The following is a 17843-nucleotide window of genomic DNA, read 5'->3' as shown; positions in this document are numbered from 1 at the left end:
CATAACACCTCTCTAAAAATCACCTCAACAGGGGTCACAAGAGAATCAAAAGAGAAAAAGTTTAAACCACTATCTAAAAACCAAGAATTATCTGATTCCAACTGGCAAAAAGAAATCACTGCCATGATTCATCTCATCCTAAATACACAGTCTTTAAGAATAAGTAATTCATAGGTGCCTTTCTGTTTCAAGAAGACTCTTCCTTTGATTAGACAGTATGGCCATTAAACTTATTCCTTAACTTATCCTTTTGCCCTTCTCCAGGTTATCTGAATACTTCAATATACTTAGATTTCTTGTACTTCAAACTACAAAATTATCCACATACATCTCTTAAATATTAGGAATCAAACCAACCACTTTCAGAGACATACTCACCTGGAAAGTTCTAGAGAAGTGAGATGACTAGGTACTGGATAGACATTCACTGCTGTTAGCCCTAATCAAAAAACAAATAGGTGTTAGTGACATTCTCTAAAGAAGAAAGTGACAGAGTATAAACAAGGGAAAAGAGGCTTAGTGAAATCATGAGGAAAAAAACAATGTCATCTACTGAGATGAACTAAAGATAAAAACTACTAGGTAACTCTAATTAACTGCTTGATCCCAATTTGAAAACCAAATACAACTAATTGAAGGATTTTGGGTACTGCACTGGATTCATACTAGGTCCAGCAGCTGTTAAATGTTAACAGTAACTACTTGCTTTTAAAAAATTAATAACTGGATTTTTTACTGGCAATATTTAAACTTTTAATTAAAGCAAAACATAAATGCAGAAAAGGGCAACAATCTTAAGTATACGGATCAATGAATTTTTACAAACAGAACACACTGGGGTAACCAGTCCCAGATCAAGAACAGAGCATTAGCAGCTCTCCAGAAGCGGCCCCTCGCCTACCCTTCCGGCCACTGCCCTGCAAGGGCAACAGGGTCCTGACTCCCAACACCACAGGCTACGTGTGCCTGTTTACATAAATACGCACACTCAGTATGTAAAGGTTTTGATCTGGCTTCACTCACTCCACATCACGTTTGTGAGATTTGTTCATATGATTGCACATGGTTGTTCACTCATTCTCACGACTGGATAAAACGTTTTAAGCAAATATGCCACAATTTATTTATCCATTTAAGAGTCTGTGCATTTAAATCTCTTCCAGTCAGGGTTATTATGAATAGTGCTTCTATTCACATTTTTGTACATGTCTTTTGTGGTCTCATATACGCATTTATGTCTCATGTAAGCCTCGGAGAGGAAGTGAGGAGTACCGGGCAACATGTGTGCAGCCTTAGTAGATACTACCCAACAGTTTTCCAAAGTGGTTGTGCCACTTACACTCCTGACAGCTGACACTGGTATTTTCAGTCTTTTTCATTCTAGTCATTCTGGTAGGTGTGTAAGTGGTGTCACACCAGGGTTTCAACTTGCACATCCCTGACGACTCGTGAAGTTTAGTATCTTTTCCTATATTAACTGATCTGGATAACTTCTTTTGTGAAGCTGAATTCTTTACTTTTGAGGCAACAAAACTACAAGTGTTGCTGTGAATTCTTGCAGGTTGTCGAACTTAAAGATTCTGTAAACAAAGTAGCTAACTTCAAACAAGTTTGGTACATTTAGTACAGTACTGCAACAGAATCTTGGTTACTAAGAAGGACTGCGTGTATGTCAACAAGGTCTTTTCCAGTAAGGCCAGTCATTCAGATTCTTTAGCTACATTAAGAATAGAGAACAGGCCTGATAATATTTCCATGGCAAAAGACCTACTACTAGGTCTTTTCCAGTAAGACCAGTCATTCAGATTCTTTAGATACATTAAGAATAGAGAACAGGCCTGATAATATTTCCATGGCAAAAGACCTACTACTATCTCATTATATCTATAAACAGCACAAGTAAACACTCATTGACTTTGACATTATTCTGACCTGAGCTATTAATCTAAGCTACAATGTGAAGCTTCTGTAACATGATTAAAGGCAATCACAAGAGAAGTTCTTAACTATCTTTTATCCTAATAATGTATTTTAGAGATATAGAACAGTAAAGAGAATAAAATAATAAACAATCTTTCATACATCATCTAACTTTTAACAAATCTTCACATTCTGCTTTATATGCTTCAGATTTTTTAACATAAGAATTAAATCTGCACATACCAAGAAATAAACATCATCCTGAATATGATTTTTATCATTCCCATAAATTCTTTCATCGTCTTATGGCATACTCATAATTAAGAAAACAACATTTTTGTGTTTTAAAATCTGGTATACCTAACATAGCATACATAAAATTACACACTTTTATGCTCAAAAATGTTTCTGAGATTTATCCATATTAACACACAAAACTTTAGTTCACTGATTTCCATTGCTATGCAATATTCAACTGTATATCACTGTTTATTTATTCTTATTAATAGTCATATTGTTTTTTGCACTGTAACACAAAATGCTGTGATAAACATTCTTGTACACATCTCCTTCTGCACATGTGAGTGTCTCTGGGAAATATTCCAAGCAGGGGAACTGCTAGAAAACGGGCTACGTGCATCTTCAACTGCTCTAACAATGTCATTTGGCTCTCACAGGTGGTTTTACCAATTAATCCTCCACTGGTGGTTTATGAGAGTTGCTGCTTCTCCATATCTTCAATAGTACTTAGCATTATTTTTTATTCTTGAGTATAAAATGGTATCATCTAAATTTATATTTCTCTGACAGTGAAATTGAACATCTTTTCCTTTCCTTCTTTAAACACAGAAAAATGCCTCATGTATGTTGAGGCCATTCTTTTTATAGTTCTTTTGTAAAGAACTCTATAAAAAGAATGGCCTCAACATACATGAGGCATTTTACACTGAAATATTCCTGAATCAAATCACTGTTAAAATGAGGGGCTTCTCTCCCAGAACTGAGGCAACCCAAAGTTTTAGATTAGAAATTGGCAAAGAGCTAAATAATTAGTAAATATTTGGCACTTTGTGAGCTCGAAGTATCCTGCAATGTCTATTTATGCATATCTCAACTGCTTAAGTGTTGACGGCAAACTTAAAACACAAAGCTAGGTCTCAATGAACCTCGAACTTCACTTTGCAGAGTGGCTGCAGAACACCACAGAGTCTGTTGTTCTTAGAAAGCTCTCATGAGAGCTACGAGAGAGAAAGCAGGAGGCTGGATAGAGAACTCACTGTTTGAACTGGCGTACAGAGTTCGAAGGGAGAAGCCACTGAGTGTCAGCTCCCTCAGCTGGTTCCGCTCACAATGCAGCTGCTCCAAGCTACATAAGGAGCTAAGATCTAAGTCAGTCAGCTGATTGTCCCGCAAATCCATGTGGGTGATGTATTTATTTCCCTCCAGATTTTCAGTAACAATGGTTTTCAAATGGTTCATCCTTAGTATTCAGAAATAAGGAAATCATTAGTAATAAATACTACTAAATGTGCTTATTACCAAAAGAAAAATAGGAGAGGTATGATCCCTTTCTCTCTTTTTTAAACAACTTAAGAATTTAGCTACTTGCCTCATTTCGCAAGGTACTAAGTAAATAACCAGATAGCTGTACCCTGAGTCCTTTGTTTATAAACCAGACAACCCAAATTGGCAAATACATAACAAGTTATATAAAGAGAAAGGAAAAACTAATATCGACGAAATTAGTTAAAAACGTACATCCAAATACCTAATAAAGTTAGGTAGAGACGAAGGACTAGGACAAAAGAACAAGAATGTGAAAATAACCTTCCAGGTTCACGACTAGCAAAGCAGTCATTGAGTACCATGTCAAGAGCAAGAGGAAGCAGCCACACTTCCTCCTGTTCTGGCTACTCTCTCTAGGGCTAAGATTCACATTACGTTAATTAATGGAGAGGAAAAAATTCTGTTTCTATACGGAATAGTTCAAAGGAAAATTATAGAAAATGGCTTCTTGGTTCTCTTATATACAAGTATATAATTTAATGCACACAGGCCTGTTCTCATTTTCCTGTATTTCAATAAATTTTTCTGTTACTATGTCTTTACAAGAGACATCAATGGCTTAGTGTAAATGATAGAACATATAGTATGTGTCTTTTACCACTTCCTTTAGGAAAAGATAACTAAAAAATAAAATTCTTATAAAAATTATTAGCAGTAAAACCTTTTAACATTTTAATTATAATGAAGTGGATATCAAGAAGAAATCTAATGATTCAATAAAGTGGTCAAGTTTATGGAAAAACAAACAATAAGCATATAAAAAGATGCTCAAGCTCACTGATAAGTAAATAAATGATTAAAACAATGAAATACCATTTTCTACCTGCTACACTGACAATAAGGAAAAAGACTACTAAAATTCAACACTGATAAAGATGTGCGGACATGGAAATTCTCATAAAATGATGCTGGGAGGGTAAGTCAGGACAACCTTTGTCAAAGGCAATCTGAAGTTTCTATTACATGGTATACCTCTACCTCATTCATAACCTCTCTGCTATGGAATGAAAAATGAAGCTTTACTACAGCTTTGAAAATATACACTGTTTTAAAAGCCTAATGTTTTAAAGAAGGCTTTATAAAGAGAAAACTTAAAGGTCCATCAGAGGTCAATCTAAAGAAAAGATGATGGTAATGAATGACCTTACCTTAAATCTACATGTTTGATATGGCTCATCCTGTTTAGCAGCCCTACGTTTAGCACTTCCAGGCGATTTCCTGCCATAACCACTTTATCTAACATAGTGAGTTTCTCATAAACCTCAGGAATTTGACTAAAGTTGTTGAAGGAAATTCCCAAGGAGGAAAGCTGTTGCAGATTTCCCAATTCTTCAGGCAAAGCTGTCAGATAGTTGCCATCAAGACAGAGAGTATGAAGACTGTAGAAAGAAAACAAAACAAGTCTACTTTATGAAAGGTTTTAATGAGAATGGATAGAACTAAATTATGGATTCTAACTTATGTCACTAATTATGGATCCAATAAATGATAAACGATCCTAAGTCTATCTAGAGAAATTAATAAGATGCTTTTACATAACTGACATGAATGGTCCCTCCAACATCAAAAATAGTCAGAGCCTCTGTTGCTGAAACTGAGGGACTGACTACTCACTGCTGTAGGCAAGTAACTGCTGTTGACTAGAACCATCACAATTACAGGATTTGTTTCACTGCAAGAGCTCACAGTACTACCTTCATTCCTGACGCCAGACAAGTTCCTTATTCTGCAAAGGAAAAGATGAATCTAGTAAAAAGTCAGATACTTACTTCAGCAGATTGCCAATCTGATTTGGCAAGTCGTGAAATCCATTACAGGAAAGGTTTAGTTCAGTCAGGGTAGAAATCTCACATAACAATACAGGAAACAACCCAAGTTTATTATGGGACAAGTTCAGGCCTTTCAGCTGAGAAAATCTAAAAGGCAAAGACACAAAGTATACTACTGAATGAAACAGCAATCTGTTTTAAATGTCCATCACAGAATTTGTTATGCAAATATATTCTTGTGCACTCGCTGCGTGCAGAACATTGTACGTGGCAGAAACTAAGATGACTAACTGTCAGTCCAGGCTATCAAAGAAACCAGGTCTCGTGTGGTAGGTGTTCCTTCCCCTTATCCTTTAAAAGGCAGAAAATCTTGAAAAGCTCATGCTGGTATAATTATTTTGTATCAAGTCATATTGATATGCTTGCAATCTTTTCCTTTATTAAATTTCTCATGTATAAAAGTCTTGAAACAATCAACTCATGGACATGGAAATAGCTAACAAACATGCAGATCAAATCCCATTATAAGCAACTTTTTCATATCTGAAATTAAGTGGCTCAAACATCACTTAAAATGAATGGGCAACTTAGAGCTTAAAAATATATGTGTAATATGGAGTTTTACTGTAATATGATCTATTTTTAATAATTTCTAGTGCTTCTATTTTGTTTGTACAAGTATCTATACTGTCTTAGCAAAAGATAGTATCATCACAGATTGGATCCCCAGGAGTCACTCTGGTAATTCTACTTAGGACTATCATATTTCGTTATCATGCTAGTATAAGATGGTATAGCTGAGGCAGTGCTCTCCACGATAATGATCTGTATCACCTGCTTCTAGACCTGAATCCTCGGTACTTCACTTTTTTAATATTCCTCTTCCAAATCTTCAACTCTTGATTTCTAATTGACCTGACCTTGAGTACTGATTATTCCTTTGGCTTGGTGCCTTGACTTCAGTGCTCCTAACCTAGCCCTCAAACTAGATTGAAACTATTTTCATAGCGACTGAGAAGGAAATGCTAGAAACCCACTTCCTTAAAATTATACCTTTTTATTTTTACACACCAATATTAAAATAATTACCTCATTACTAAATATAGGCTTATGGCTGAAACTTTATAAAACATAGCAGATTAGATAAAAATCAGTGTTTTCTGAAAACTATTCTAGAAATGAGTTATTAAAGAAGTATAAAATATCACTTAATGTGTATAATCTTTTTAATCACCATGTAATTTGAATGTTTTAATTTCCAGTTTCTCCACTCCCCACAAGCAGCCCAATTATACCACATGTTTATTCATTTCCATCCACTTTTAAAGGGAAGAGGGAGGGGACATGAGTGGAGGTTGGGAATGGAGAATATATTCTAACAAAGAAGATGGAAAAATATATGGGTCATAGTCCCTTAGGAGTGAAATGATTCCTTTATTAGAAGAGAGAGGTTTCAAACTAATAAAAAGCTCGAGAGCTGGGAGTAGCAGGTACAAAAGAAAGCTAAAAGCCTTAACTTGGGAGTGGGAATTCTTGAAATTAGGCCTTTAAGTTCCTTTAAGTCATTTATGCTTGATACTTTTGATTTGAAAACTTCCATAAACTGACTCTCTCGGTTTACCTTGGCTCAGTATGCTCACTTCCAGGTATAAATCACTAAGACACTGATTATCAGTTCTAATAAGTTAGTCTGGAAACCTATTCTCCACATACTTGTAGAGAGTATCAAGGCCCCCTGGTCTTTCTAATTGCATGAAGTTGTGTCGCAAGTTGAGGTAGGTGATATCTTGACTGTAGAAGAGATGCTCAGGAACCTCCTCAAGGCTGTAACATGAGAGATCGACAGTACTGATTCGCTGGGACACCACCTGAATCAAGTCAAAGAGAAGAGCCATCTGAGCTAGCAGGGTGTGGAATGACATTTACACAAAAAGGCAGTTTAAAAAGATGGGAAGGAAAAAAACAAAGGTAATAAGATCCAATTATTCCTTCATAAAAACCAATTAATTTTTACTTTTCCTAAAACTATAGGCTGCAGGAAAACCCAAAAGAATTCTGTAAAGTATCTATAAGCAAAAATAAATAAATAAATCGTAAAGATGGAAAACTAACATTTCATGCAAGAAGTAAAGTTGATTCAAAATAACTGTACAAAACTTTGGGAGGCAGTGTGGTATCAAAAGATAAGGCCTTTTGTAGCCACATGTGCTCTGCTCCTTACTAGTGCAGTTTTTTCATTTGTCATGAGAATAAAATTAAAAAACCAAGCATATAGCACACTGCATAGCATGCAAAGGGTGTTCAAAAAATATGAACTTCTAAGGGTGAAAGAACGGAATAGCTACTAAAAGTTGAAACTAGTTTTATTCCAAGTAGATTTTGTTACCACCATAAGTACTGAAAATTCAATAAAACCAAAACAAGGATTATATTTCTAAAATAATATGCTAATAAAATGAGTTCTAAAAATGAGTCTAAAAAAAAAACAAAATATCACTGGAAAAGTCACTCGTATTTTGATGACAGGTCATTATGCTAAAACAATCCTTTATTCAACTATTTAGCTCCACAAAGAAAAGTATGTTAAAATTCTGTGAAGATAGCTAGGAGAACAAGAATTAGGAAATTGCAAAACAATTTTAGAGCACTTCATCGTTACAGGATAAAAAAGCAGAAATTATACTGAAAAGCTAATTATCCTCAGCATACAGGAATAATGGTTTGTGACAGGATTACGGGTCATGTCCCATCAATAAGTTCAAATCTAAAGCCGTTCATCAAAGCTGTGCTAAATATATATAGACCAAGAAGCACTGGGTTACCAGTTAAGGTACTATGGTCGAGGAAAAGTCATTTGAATCTCATTCCTACCCTCCTCACAGATGGTATAGAAGTAAATGCATCTTTCAAAAGCATTTTGAACTATGCAAATATAAATAATAAGTTAAGACCTCGTGGAACTACATGACTTCATTCATTATATACTCAGAAAAGACCTAGAATAAAATGTGTAAGAATTATAATTTGCTCTTCTGGGAGTAAGTTCAGTTTCAAAACACATTTCTATTGGGCTTCTAAATTCTTATCTCCATATCATGACATCTGACAGCTTATCACCTTGGACGCTTGCCGTTGCCATCTCTGGTACTCAGCCAAAGTCTCAAAGCTGACATGATAGGTCTGAGCTTGGGCTCCAGCTGAGCTGAATACAAGGGAGTACTGCCTTCGCTTCACTTCCTCTACCTGAAGAAGAAAAGGGAAGAAAACCAGAACTACTTTTTAAAAATCCTAGTCAAAAAGCAAAGGATAATGACAAGACAAATAACTTAAAAATAGGTGAAGGATCCAAACAGACATTTCTCTAAAGAAGATAAATGCCAATAAGCACATGAAATGATGTTCAATGTCATTATTTATTAGATAAATGCAAATCAAAACCACAAGATACCTCATCACATCCACTAATGGATGGCTAAAATCAAAATCACAGATACTAAGTGTCAGTTAACAAGTATAGCAATGATGTGGAGAAACGGGAACGCTCATACATTGCTGTTGGGAATGTAAAATGGTGCAAGTGCTTTGGATAACAGTCTGGCAGTTCCTTAGAAGGTTAAACATAGAGTAACCATGTGACCCAGCAATTCCACTCCTAGGTACAGACCCAAGAGAACTGAAAACATACATCCACACGAAAACTTACAGCATTATTCAAAATGGCCAAAAAGTGGAAATAACCTAAATGTCCATCAACAGGTAAATGTATATACAAAATTATGCTGTATTCATACAAAGGAAGATTATTCAGCATGAACAGGAATAAAATATTGATACACACTACAGCACATATGAACCTTGAAAACATTATGCTAAGTGAAAGAAGCCGGTCACAAAGAACCATATACTACGTGATTCCATTTACATGAAGTGTCCAGAATCAGCATATCTGTAGACAGAAAGTAGATCAGCAGGTGCCAAAGGCTAGGGAAAGAATAGGGAAATGACAGCTAAGGAGTGCAAGGGTTTTTTTTCAGGATCATGAAAACATTCTAAAATTGATTGTGGTGATGGTTGCCCAACTCTGGTAATATACTAAAAGCCAAAGAATTAAATACTTTAAGTGGGTGAATTGTACAGTATATTAACTATAGCTCAATAAAGCTGTCTAAAAAAAGCAAAAGAATACTTATAACAAGTATATTGAATGAGCAGGACTCACAGAGCATAATTGTAAGTAAGTTTATTACTATTTAAGTCACAAAATAGTTTCACTTTGATAATTAAATATGTGTTGAATGAATACATTCTACTATTCTGGGTGCTGGGGACACAGAGGGAAAAAAGCAACAAAGCCCCTGCTCTCAATGGAGTTTACATATGAGAGGGGACAAATACTCTAACATCAAAACTGTCATATAATGGAATATAACATGATATAATATATAAATGAGTTAATATGAAGAAAATAAAGCAGAGTAAGGGCTTAGAGGGAAACTGGCCTGGGGCGGGGGGCGGGAGGGGTTTCTGAATGATGAACAGGGCAGTCAAGAAGGAGCTCATTGAGGAGGTAACGAGTGAAACAAGATCCTAAGGGGGTCCAGGAGCAAGGCATGGAAACCTCCCCAGAGGAGCATTACTGGCACAACAAGAGCAAGTACAAGTCCCTTTGATGCAAGAATTTATGCTGTGTTTCAAGTGTCTCCTGAACAGGCCCACATGGTATGAGGCAAATTTTCCACTTCAAAGGTTAGACTGCTCCAACCCTTTCCCCCAACACTGGGGCACATGGATGTAGCTGCCTGCCCACAAGGGGTGCCCTCGCCTGCTTTTTGGACTCACCTCCTCCCTTACTAGGTACTGGGATGGATGCCATTTCTGACTCCCTCCTGGGTTGAAGCAGAGAGAGAAGAAGGATAGGAAATATATAAGCCTAAAGGTTCTTACTAGACTAGCAGAGTCATAATCTGACTTCACAATCTCTGGGCCTACCAGATTTTAAAGGGGATTTTAAAGCAAATTTCAGTGGACCCTCCTGAAGGTTCTTTGGATACCCCCACCCCAATCCAACCAATGACAACATTTACTTATAGATCTCTTCATCTGACTAATGTATATTATTCCAGCAAATGACCACTCCCTCCTCAGACCCAAAGAAATCTGGTGGTCTACTTTCAGCTTGTCTGCCCCTCCATGTGGCCCTATTGGACATGTTCTAAGAGAATCCACCCACCCACCCAATGGTTTTCACTCTCTTTCAACCCATCAGGGTCACAAACTAACAAACCCAAAGAGTACACACAATGATCCCAATGAATGAGCTGGGCTTTCTGCTCTCACCAAAGCAGCAAGGTGTCCCATCTCTTGTCTTCAAGACTTCCAGGTCAGAAGGCAGGACACCAGGTCACTATGTCTCTCATAATGCAGGGGACCCATAGCAAGCTCTCGAGTCTTACTGAAACCTCTTTCACCAGGCTTGAGGAAAGAGACAGAAACCTCCCCATTCCCATTCGAGGTGGTGGCAGAGATTCACAGCACAGCTTTCTTCAAAGAAATTCTGCAAATCCAACAACCCAACCTATACAGCTTTGATGAAGATGAAGTCTTTTTATAGTTATGGAATCACTTACATCTTTGTCTGACATCTCACTTTGGTATGTCATAGCTACTGAATCTTAGTGAGCCAGCTGGAAACTTCCAAGTTATACTTGTAAATCATTAGGTTTCTGGTGGCAAGTAAAGATTAAATCAAGTGGCAGAAACACAAAACACTTTAAGCAAAAAAGAATCATATTAAAAAGATCCAACAAATTAAATAATATTCATAACTTTCAATTGTGATGCTCACCACATGACCATTTTTCTTATAGTAATAGATCATTGCAATTGAATGAGTCTGTGTCAAAATAAAGGGTGTTAATGAAACAAAGGATTACCATTTTAGGATCTTTCCTTTTAAATGTTTATTATGGGATGTTGACACAGAAAGAGTCATATAATGTCTAATAATTAAAAAGGTTTGTAAATTTCCCACTAAGAGTTAATTTGTCATCTGCTTTAAGTACATTAATTTTTGCATTATATATTTTGAGACTGTATTGTAAAATACGTACAACTTCGGAATTATTAAATATTCCTAGTGAAATGTTCCTTTCATCATTCTGTAGTGAGCTTCTTTATCTCTACTAATACTTCTGCACTAAAGTCTTTTTTGGTGAAGTAAGTTTTTATTGAGGTAGAAGTTACATTAAGTCTTTGGATTAAAAAGAAAATTGATTGATTCTAAGTGAACAATTTGGTGAATTTTTATAAATGAATACATCTCCCAGATTTCCCTTGAGCCCTTTTCAGTCAATCCCCTCCCCTCCAGACCCTCGCAACAGTGGTCTGTTTTCTATCACTATAGTTTTGTCTTTTTTAGAATTTCACATAAATGGAATCATACCATAAAAAGACTCGAATTTGGCCTCTTTCACTTAGAATAATGCTTGTGAGATTCATCCTTGTTCTTGTATGTATCAGCGATTCATTCCTTTTTATTGCTCATTATTTCATTATATGGATATAACAAATGTGTTTATCAATTTACCAGTCAATGAACATTTGGGTTGTTTCCAGTTTGGAGCAATTATTAATAAAGCTGTTATGAATATTCACTTAAAGTCTCTGTAAAGATATATGTTCATTTTTCGATATATAGGAGAACTGCTGGGTAATCCGACAAGCATATGTTTAACTTTATAAGAAACAAAAAAAATAGCTTCCAAAGTGACTGCATTCCTACTAATGACGCATGAACAATCCAGTTGCTCATCTTTGCTAAATTCGGTATTCATCAGTCTTTGGATTTTAGTCATGCTACTGGTGTGCAGTATCTCACTGTGATTTTAATTTGCATTTCTCCAATGACTAATGATGTTGACAATCTTTTCACGTGTTTATTTGCCAACTGTATATCTTCTTTGGTAAAGGGTCTGTCCAAATTTTTGGCCTAGCTTTTTAATAGGTTATTTGTCTATCACTATATTATAAAAGTTCTTTATATATTCTGAATACAAGGCCTTTGTTGCATATAAACTTTCATGTGAATGTTTTGTACGATGTTGATATAATTGCACCAATTTTCTTTTGGCTGCTATTCGACTAGTATCATTTTTCCATCATTTCATGTTCGACCTTCTAGGTTTTAGGTGTGCCTCTTATAACAAAAATTTTAGGTGTGTCTCTTATAACAAAAATTGAAATAACAATCTGACAATCACAATTATTGAGATTATTGATCTATTTGGATTTATTTCTATCACTATACTCTGTGGTAATTTACCATGTTAATTATTTTGCTCCTTTTTTCCAACTCTTTTCCTGCCTTCTTTTAGCATTACAGAAATATTTTATGTTTTCTTTTCTCCCTCTACTGTTAGTAGTTATCTTTAAATTTTTAAAATTCATACTTGACAATTTTTCTAATAAAGTTTAAAGTTATTTGGCATTTCTACCCTCTTATTCCAAGACTATATCACACTTTACTTATCAAACACACCACATCTTGAATACTGTTCAGGGTAGTTTGAGTTCTAGCAGTTAAAATTTCTAATTAAAATACACAAATGTTTAAAACTTTTTACAATCAACATTAAATTTGCCACCATAAATATCTGTCTGTACTCATTGTTTCTCATATCTCATACTTTCCCTTTGAATTTACTTTCCTTTAGTATTTTTTTTTTAACTTTCTTTTTTTTGGCACATTAAATTTGCCACCATAAATATCTATGTCTGTACTCGCTGTTTCTTATATCTCATACTTTCCCTTTGAATTTATTTTATTATTATTTTTTTAACTTTCTTTTATTTTTGGCAAGGGGTTGTTTTTTTGGAAGTATATCCTTCAGCAGATTTTTCAGTGAGAATATGTCAGCTCACTAGTCTTTGTCTGAAAATGTCCTATTTTTCCTTGACTCTTGTAAGGTAATTTAGTTGGCTATAAAACATAAGTTAACATTTATTGTCTTTCAGCAATTTTTTAAATATTCTTCTAGCACATACTGTTGATGAAAAGAAAGCTGTTGTCAGCCTGTCTGTTCCTTGTAGGTAATCTTTTTCTCTCTGGAAGCTTTTACAATTTGCTCTTTGTCCTTCATGTTCTGCAGGATGTCTAAGTGTAGATTTATTTTTATTTATCCTATTTGGTACCTAGTGTACTTTTAGTCTGAATGTTCATGTTTGTCTTTACTTCTAGAAAAATTTCAACCATTAGTTCTTCAGGTATTGCTTCTCCATTCTCCTCTACTCTCTTCTCTGGAACCAGCGCCTCCCTTAAGGGCTTTTTTATATTATTTATCTGTGAAATTCTTCAGTATATCAGTTACTTATACTCGGCTGTAAAATAATGGCTTAAAAAAAGTCACTTCGTAATTGGTATAGAAGCTCCATAATGCCACAAGGGGCCCAAGTGCCTTCTACTTTCCAGACAACCACACTCGGCATATGCTTGCTTTCCCGAATCATCATATGACTGCTCGACCTCCAACTGCATTCCATAAGGGAAGAAAAAGTACAGCAAAGGGTCGAGGCATCCATGTCTGTCTCATTTTGAAGGGCTTTCCCAAAAGTCCTACCTGGAAACTTTTGTTTATATCTACTAGCCACCACTAGCTGCAAGGGAGGTTGTGGAGACATAGTTTTTGATCTTGGTCATACTGCCACCATTAACAAAATTCTCTTTTTGCTCTGTCTCCCACTTCTTCTCCAACACTGTCTCCCTAACTTTGCCCTCACTCCTTCTCCCTTTGGAAAAGTTTTACTTACTTTCTTCACTCTGTTCTTCAGCCTGCAAGACCAGAACCAGGTCCCATATTAGTAGTGGTGGGTTCTTACCCCATGGCTGATACTGGATATATACACATTCATTTATTAAGACAGATGGGACTTGTTCATTTCTTTGTCACAGGACATATAACTAAATCCTCCACTTCTTTGGGACCATAGCTAGACACAAGCCTTGGTTCCAGTCAGTGGTTAACAGCAGTTTTGTTTTCCTAGCTTTCTTTCAAGAGCAAAGAATACCATTCATCTACTAGCTTCAAGCAATAAGCCTGGGCTAGGTCACCCATCATGAGCAAAGCACTTTTAGATTCAAATATTTACAGGAGCTGAACTCCTGGGCTGCCACAACCTTTCAGACACAGAGTCCAGGAAGCCTCCAGATTCAGACCTACTCACCACTTACATTTCTAATTTATATTCCTAAGCCCAGCTATGTCTCTTTATATATTTATCTTTTTAATATATGTATTTTATCTGTATTGCTGGTATCTGGATCAGACTGAATGTCTCAACGCATGGATTCACAGTCGTTTTGTCTGGAGGTTCTCTTAAATTCAGATTGTTTTATAATATTCAAAATTCAAAATAAAGTTATACATAGTTTCATATAAACATTAACATATCTCTTTCCAGTCATCTGTTATTCTGCTTGACTGACTTGCAACTGAACTCCTTTCCTATGATAGGGAATTCTCTGGTACAGATGCAAGAAATGGCATGCCTCCACGGCTGCTGGACAGGGGCTTACGACCATCCCAGACTCTGAATTTTAGTCTAATGAGAGAAAAGGAAAAACTAGAAAGAATCTAAATTGGTGAACAGATGATGGCAGCTACTTCTAGGTTCCAAAACCAGTTTCTAGTTAGTTAGCATCTTCTGTCTACTCTTAGTGACAGTATCTAGTGCCTACCACTGGAGAGAGCAAAGTGTCTTCAAAGAAGGATTCTGCCGCAGAACTGGGGTATAGATATCCTTTGGACCTCCAAGAGTCTTTGATATAAATAAACCTGTTTTATGCTTAAATTAGCCTGAGTCTGTTTCTTTTGTTTATACCTAAGAACTCTAAAAAACTTCGTGATGTGATCATTAATAATGCTCATACTGGCTGCTTCTTTAAAAAGATGTGAAAAAAGCTATGAAAAGCATATGTGATATTTTAAAAATTAGATGATCAAATGAGGAATAATAATTCATCTTTGTGAGTCGTACCTTTCCCCCAACCAGAGGCAAGATGTGCATCTTTCCAGTTTGACAATCCTTTACTGAGGAAACGATGAGGCAGGTGCCACAGAGAACGACTAGGCGTTCAGCCCACTTATGCAGCTGGGTCTTCCCTTTGCGTACATTATAGATGCCAGAGAGAAGAATTCGATCCAGATGATCCATCTGGCATGGTTTTTCTGAAAAGCAAACAGTACTTCAGAAACCACCATAAAAATACTATAAGAACAGTATGAGGGAAAAAGAAAGTATTATGTGTCAACATTCAGCAACCTTATTTACAGATTTAAGCAACCAAGCAATATAAGTATTATAAAATAAGGTCTCAGTCCAAAATTGTTATCCATTACTGAAATTATATAATGGGAGTACTATGAACTTTGGTCTAGAGAGAAAGATTTTATTTTGGATGCCACTGTTAATCCTTCCAACAGCCATATCACTCATGTGCACAGAGAAAGGCAGTATGGAGGAGTGGTTGAAACCATGGCTTGGAAGCCAAACATTCAAACCTGAGTTTGAATCCTTGTTCTGCTACTCACTTTGTTTCTTTGAACTAATTTTTTTTTTTTTTTTTTTTTTTTTTTTTTAGGTGAGGCAACCCTTGGTTGACCTCACAGATTGCAAGGACCTTGTCAGCTTACAATCTCTTATTTTTTATGCCTACAGCACCTGGTCTTCCTAGGTGGTCTCCCATCCAAGTACTAACCAGCCCGACCCTTCTTAGCTTCCGAGATCAGACAGGATCGGGCTTGATCAGGGTGGAATGGCCATAGGCTGAACTAAATCTTGCTGAGCTTGACTTTCTTCAATTATAGAGTTTGGATCTTAATAGTACTACCTATCTTCAGGGGTTCTTATAAAAAATTAAGATAATGAATGTAAAGTACTAAGCATAATTTTAGGTATAAAATAAGTATGGAATAAATCACAGCCGCTATGGTTGTGATTAGTCTATTCATGAAAGAAGTAATTAATAACTATGGGAGTATGCTAATTCTATATACAATCCTATTTTTCTGCTCCTTGTGAGAAAAGTTTATGGCTGATAAGCATGGTGGCAGAAGTTAAATGTGCATGTAAGAGCTTCTCTTCCTTTCAGCACTCTCTTCCCATTAGAAATACTTATATAACTGAGGTATAGTGAACAAAACAGCACATTATGACAGAAGAGATGTTCTTGGTTAAAGTGCTACTAAAAACAGACAAGTAATTCTACACAGACATGAACAAGAGCAGCAATAGTATGAGGTGGTGCAAAAAGCAATAAACTGGAAGTTGAGGAAACTGGGCTGTACTTATGTACGATTATTACATAATTGATTATTACATAATTGAACTTTGGGCATCACTTTGCCCTTTTAACTATGTGTTTCCATATGAGGAAATAGGCTAGATTACTTCAAAGCTTTGAAATTTTGTTAATACTAGATATATGGGTGAGCCATTTCTCCTTTTTTCTACCTGGCTTTCATTCCTCAAAACTGCACGATTCATAGGTTGATAACGGCCTTCAAATTTCTATCTCCTACCCCAATCTTCACTTAGCAACTGGATCTCATATACTCAATTGCTTGCTAGACATGCTCAACAGATGTACCCATTCATCTCAAATTTAAAACCAGTATCAGACTGGAAAGAAAGAAGTAAAACTATCTCTATTTGCAAATGATATAATCCTGTATATAGAAAATCCTAAGTAAGTCACAAAAAGGGCTATTATAACTAATAAATGAGTTCAGCAAGGTTGCAGGATACAAGATTAAAAAAAAATCAATAGTATTTCTATGCACTAGGAATAAACAATTCAAAAGTGAAATTAAGAAAGCAACTGCATTTACAATAGCATCAAAAAAATGAAGGTAGTACAAAACACACTGAAAACTACAAAATACAGTTGAAAGAAATTAAAGAAGACCTAAATAAATGTAAAGACATCCAGTGTTCAAGGGCTGGAAGACTTACTATTGTTAACACGGCAGAACTCCCAAAATTGATTACAGATTCAATGCAATCCCTATCAAAATTCCAGCTGCCTTCACTGCAGAAATTGACAAACTGACTGTAAAGTTCAAATAGAAATGTGATGGATTTGGAATAGCCAAAACAATCTTGAAAAAGAACAAAAATGAAAGATTCACATTACTCAATTTCAAAACTTACTACAAAGACTTGCATATGAAGTACAGTACTGACATAAGAATAGACACAGAATAATGAAATAGAATTGAGAGTTCACAAATAAACCTCATTTATGGACAAGTGATTTTGACAAGAGTACCAAGATAAGTCAATGGGGAAAGAATAGTTTTGTCAACAAATGGTACTGGAACAAATGGATATACAGATGCAAAAGAAAGAAGTTGGATCCCTAACTTCACACGATATATAAAAATTAATTCAAAACAGATCATACACCTAAATCTAAAAACTAAAAACTACAAAACTTTAAGAAAACATAGGAATAAATCTTATGGCCACAGATTTAGGCAATGATTTCTTAGTTACACAAAAAGCACAAGTGACAAAAAAGAAAATACAGAT

The 17843-nt window shown here is 35.6% G+C and overlaps 1 protein-coding gene and 1 pseudogene across 1 annotated transcript in view; both read right to left on the bottom strand.

Annotated features, from left to right (window-relative positions):
* The window catches only part of PHLPP2 (PH domain and leucine rich repeat protein phosphatase 2), a 63255-nt gene that overhangs the window by 20294 nt on the left and 25118 nt on the right, over positions 1–17843 (bottom strand). Inside the window, 7 exon segments of the mRNA XM_039851794.1 lie at positions 379–439; positions 3198–3400; positions 4635–4865; positions 5256–5402; positions 6969–7123; positions 8373–8498; positions 15288–15478. Of these exon segments, the coding sequence (XP_039707728.1) occupies positions 379–439; positions 3198–3400; positions 4635–4865; positions 5256–5402; positions 6969–7123; positions 8373–8498; positions 15288–15478 (1114 nt within the window).
* On the bottom strand, positions 15960–16077 carry LOC120594000 (uncharacterized; annotated as a pseudogene).

Source organism: Pteropus medius, unplaced genomic scaffold (assembly GCF_902729225.1).
Source record: "Pteropus medius unplaced genomic scaffold, Ma_sr-lr_union100, whole genome shotgun sequence".
Lineage (NCBI taxonomy): Eukaryota > Metazoa > Chordata > Mammalia > Chiroptera > Pteropodidae > Pteropus > Pteropus medius.
Note: the sequence above shows the minus strand (reverse complement) of the source record. Positions and strands in the feature narration are given on the sequence as shown.